Below are 4,048 nucleotides of genomic sequence, written 5' to 3' on the forward strand. Positions count from 1 at the left end.
TTTTTTTTTTTATTTCAATTGTGATTTTTGATTTATAAATGCATCAGATGTTAATTACAAAGTGTGTAATACCTGCTTTGAGTTAACAATTTTAAATTTAAATGAATTTACACTTAAAATATAAATGAAAAATGTATTTCAGTCTTTAAACAACTGAAAAAGTGGAGTACCTTAAGTCTTAGTTTCTTGAAATATACTGTATATTGATTAGCCCCCTTAAGTTTAACTAGCTCATTATCAGGTATAATAAAGATGGAATCAAATGAAATCAGCATTTGCAGTCACTAAATTACAGCCAGATATTTAAAAGTTTGTAGAGAGGCAAGACACAAGACTCAAGAATGATTCAAGAATGCATATTTATATACTGTATATACTCATTTTTGCAATCACACATAATACAACATCATAAAGACCCCCTTTTCCATCAGTTGCTGCATGGACAGAAAGACTGTAGGCTTCAACTCCTGAGAGAGATTAAAAAAGAGAGAGAGGGAGAATTAAATAAGAACCATTTGCTTTAACATGTTTAACGCTGTAATATATATTTCTGATTTAACACTTATGCACTGTTGGGGTTGTAGAGAGAACCAAACAGAATAATCATGTTACTGACATCTAACTCCAAACTCCAAATTTAAGTATAGAAGAGCAAAACCCACAAACTGAATGTTCGCTCTTCTTTCCTCAATTGTTTGTCAATCCGGTAACACTTTCTATGAAGCCTGTATTTATAATACATTATAAGGTGAGAAAAATTATTATTATTATTATTATTATTAATAAGTGGTCTTTGTCTGCTTTAAGTACAGTGAAGTTACGTCACTTAAAGCAGACAAAGAGCACTTAACAAGACCACATCAAAGCATTTTGGAATGTTTTCATGAAGACTTTGTATTTGTTATTTTACAGTTAAAACACAAATAAGATGTACTAGGTTATTGTGCAGATCTTAAACAATGGCGAACTAATCTGCTAAAACAATGAGTATCAAACAAGTTTTCACACTAACAGTAAGCTACAGGTAAATCTGACACATCTCACATCAACATGCTTTTATCATCTTTTTAAGTTTAATTAATGTGCTGGCTAGATTTACTTATTGTAGTCATTATGTCAACAAGGTTTAGCTTAATTAAATCATGGCCACGAATTAAGAACATCGTAATAATCAATATAACTAGCAATCGGGAATTTATTATTATTTCTTAGCAGTTCTCACGTTGGCTACGTAATCTTTGCATCGTTTTAAGGTTATAAAATAAAACTTAATTGAAAATCGGTAAAGTTACTCACTCTGATTGCTGTCCATGTCGTCCATCTTTAGTGACCCAATTCGGTAGGTGGCGCTGTTACAAAAGAATAGGGTTCTAGAACTGCAGTCCTAGAACTGCAGTCTCCGGTTGTGCAGGAACATACAGGTGCATCTCAATAAATTAGATTGTCGTGGAAAAGTTCATTTATTTCAGTAATTAAACTCCATTGTTGCGAATGTAAACATAACCTTGTACTCATCCTCCGTCCGCATTGTTTTACTCCTTCCTCCTTCTCCCCCGATTTCTTCCGAATCTGAGCCTCTGTCTTTCCGTTTCTGAGATGTCAGCTCTACCTGATTCCACTCTCCACAATTCAAATCTGCAAAATCATCTTCTTCTTCTATGCTACTTTCGTCATTCTCTTCATTCACACCACAGTGATCGCCAAACCCGCCACGGCGTCTTTCCTTCGCCATGAAGCCCCACTCCGTTCCTCGTGATCCGTCCTATCTCTTCGCTAGAGCTGCTTCAAGACTACGTAAACTTTGCATCGTTTTAAGTTTATAAAATAAAACTTAATTGAAAATCGGTAAAGTTACTCACTCTGATTGCTGTCCATGTCGTCCATCTTTAGTGATCCAATTCGGTAGGTGGCGCTGTTACAAAAGAATAGGGTTCTAGAACTGCAGTCCTAGAACTGCAGTCTCCGGTTGTGCAGGAACATACAGGTGCATCTCAATAAATTAGATTGTCGTGGAAAAGTTCATTTATTTCAGTAATTAAACTCAAATTGTGAAACTCGTGTATTAAATAAATTCAATGCACACAGACTGAAGTAGTTTAAGTCTTTGGTTCTTTTAACTGTGATGATTTTGGCTCACATTTAACTTTTGAAATATAAACTCAAAATTACATTTTTTAATCTTTTATTCCATGGCTTAAATAGACTGCTACATTAAACCTGTCATTTTCTGCCACCAGATAGACTCCGCCCACAAAAAACGCCATCACTGTTTGCAAACACTGAAATTTGTCTATTGATTGAAGTCAGCAGAAGGAAAGAATTCATAAACAAACATGGCAAGAAGTATGGAACTGTGAAAGCAAGGGCAGACAAATGTATAATATTCAGCAGCAAGTAGGAAATGGAAGAAGTATTTTTAGGAATAGGAAAGAAGATACAATTATTTCTCGCATCCGAATAGGGCATACTAGATTAAATTACTCTCTGTTTAATATAGGAAAACATGAAACAGGTCAATGTATTTTTTGTAATCAGGCAGAAACAATAGAGCACGCTTTAATAAAATGTAAAAAATATGAAAAAGAAAGGTTAAAACTCATTAAGGAAGTAAGAAACATGGGTGTTGAATCTTTTAATTTGTCAAACCTATTGAAAGAGCATGCAGAACAAGGTAAAATATATGGTGCTATTGTTAAATACATTAAAGGAATAGGATTAATCAGGAGAATTTAGGAATGCGTGTTTTTTGTTTTTTTTTTAAATTTTTTAAATTTTTTTTTATATAAAATATAGATAAATATAAATATGTATTTATTAGTGCTCCACACTCCAGTCCAGTTGGTGGCGGTAAATGCACCAGAAGTTGGTTTGCCATCCGCCATAAAACGTTATTAGAAGAAGAAGAAGAAGTCAGCAGAAGGGGGGGGGAGCACGCGCAGTACCTCACGACTACAAAAGAAAATACAAGTTGTAAGTGTTCTGACAAGATAATGCTATTTAAAGAAATTAGAAAGTAGCCTACTTCAAGTTGTATTTTTGTAAAGAACACTTGCAAATGTTTTTGATCGAAATTCCTTGACTTTTGGCGTTCGGCGTCCTCCCTTCTTTCAAGTGGTTTGACCATCTTGTTTAAAACGCGCCGATTTCTACTCCTCATCAATGTGTTTTTTTAAAAGTTTGGTTTGGTTTTAAACTGGGCGTTTTTTTTTTAGGGTGACATTTTTATCAAAGCCAACGGAGCACGCAAGGCCGAGCAAACTTCTCCAGAAGGAAGCAAGCATGGCAACTATTAGATTTGGGAGTAGTGTCGGTCCGTCTGGAGTAAACTCTGAAAATCAACAGCAAGGCTGGAATGAAGAGACCGGTAATTTAGCAGTCCGATATTCTATAGGCCTAACACTTTTTAAGTCACAAAATAATAGTTAAAACATGTCTATCTACCATAGCAAAGCAACGGACAAGTAGCGCAGTGTAATGGAAAACGCGTTCTGTGTAACCCAGCTGCAAGAGCAACCGAGTTTTATGATGGCGCCTCTTGTTTCCACAGCTAATGGTGAAGACGCTGATGATGCCAGTGACCCCAACAGGATTGTGCAGTGCCCATATGACAAAAACCACCAGATCAGAGCCTCTCGCTTCCCTTTTCATGTTCTCAAGTGCAGGATGGTGGGTTATGGCAGAGGGAACCTTTTCCATGTGCTAATGTTTCATGTAATATTTACTGAAATTGTAAAAACACTGTGTACTTGGCATTGGTGTAATGAGAACTTTATCTGTCCACCCCCATCTGTTTCAGAACCACCCCAAACTGGCCAGTGAACTGAAGACCTGCCCCTTCAATGCCAGGCACTTGATTTCCAAGCATGAGTTGTCTCATCACATCGCAAACTGTGAAGACAAGAGGACACTAAATGCTGAAGATGGTTAGTGTCGCATATTTGAACATGGGCTGTTAATGTGATCATTTCACTGTACTTTCATGTAGAAAGTCTTACCGTGTTATTCGGATGAAAATGATAAACTAGTGAAATCAAAATGTTGATTTGTA

General features: G+C 35.9%; 1 protein-coding gene across 1 annotated transcript in view; it reads left to right on the top strand.

Annotated features, from left to right (window-relative positions):
* Window positions 1-2,920: 2,920 nt before the first annotated feature.
* The window catches only part of LOC107671838 (gametocyte-specific factor 1-like), a 2,620-nt gene continuing 1,492 nt past the window's right edge, over window positions 2,921-4,048 (top strand). Inside the window, exons 1-4 of the mRNA XM_016464823.1 lie at window positions 2,921-2,970; window positions 3,213-3,364; window positions 3,548-3,666; window positions 3,797-3,923. Of these exons, the coding sequence (XP_016320309.1) occupies window positions 3,280-3,364; window positions 3,548-3,666; window positions 3,797-3,923 (331 nt within the window). The 5' untranslated portion in view covers window positions 2,921-2,970; window positions 3,213-3,279. The remainder of the gene's footprint in view (window positions 2,971-3,212; window positions 3,365-3,547; window positions 3,667-3,796; window positions 3,924-4,048) is intronic.

The sequence above is a fragment of the Sinocyclocheilus anshuiensis genome, unplaced genomic scaffold, assembly GCF_001515605.1.
Source record: "Sinocyclocheilus anshuiensis isolate Anshui unplaced genomic scaffold, SAMN03320099.WGS_v1.1 scaffold1089, whole genome shotgun sequence".
Lineage (NCBI taxonomy): Eukaryota > Metazoa > Chordata > Actinopteri > Cypriniformes > Cyprinidae > Sinocyclocheilus > Sinocyclocheilus anshuiensis.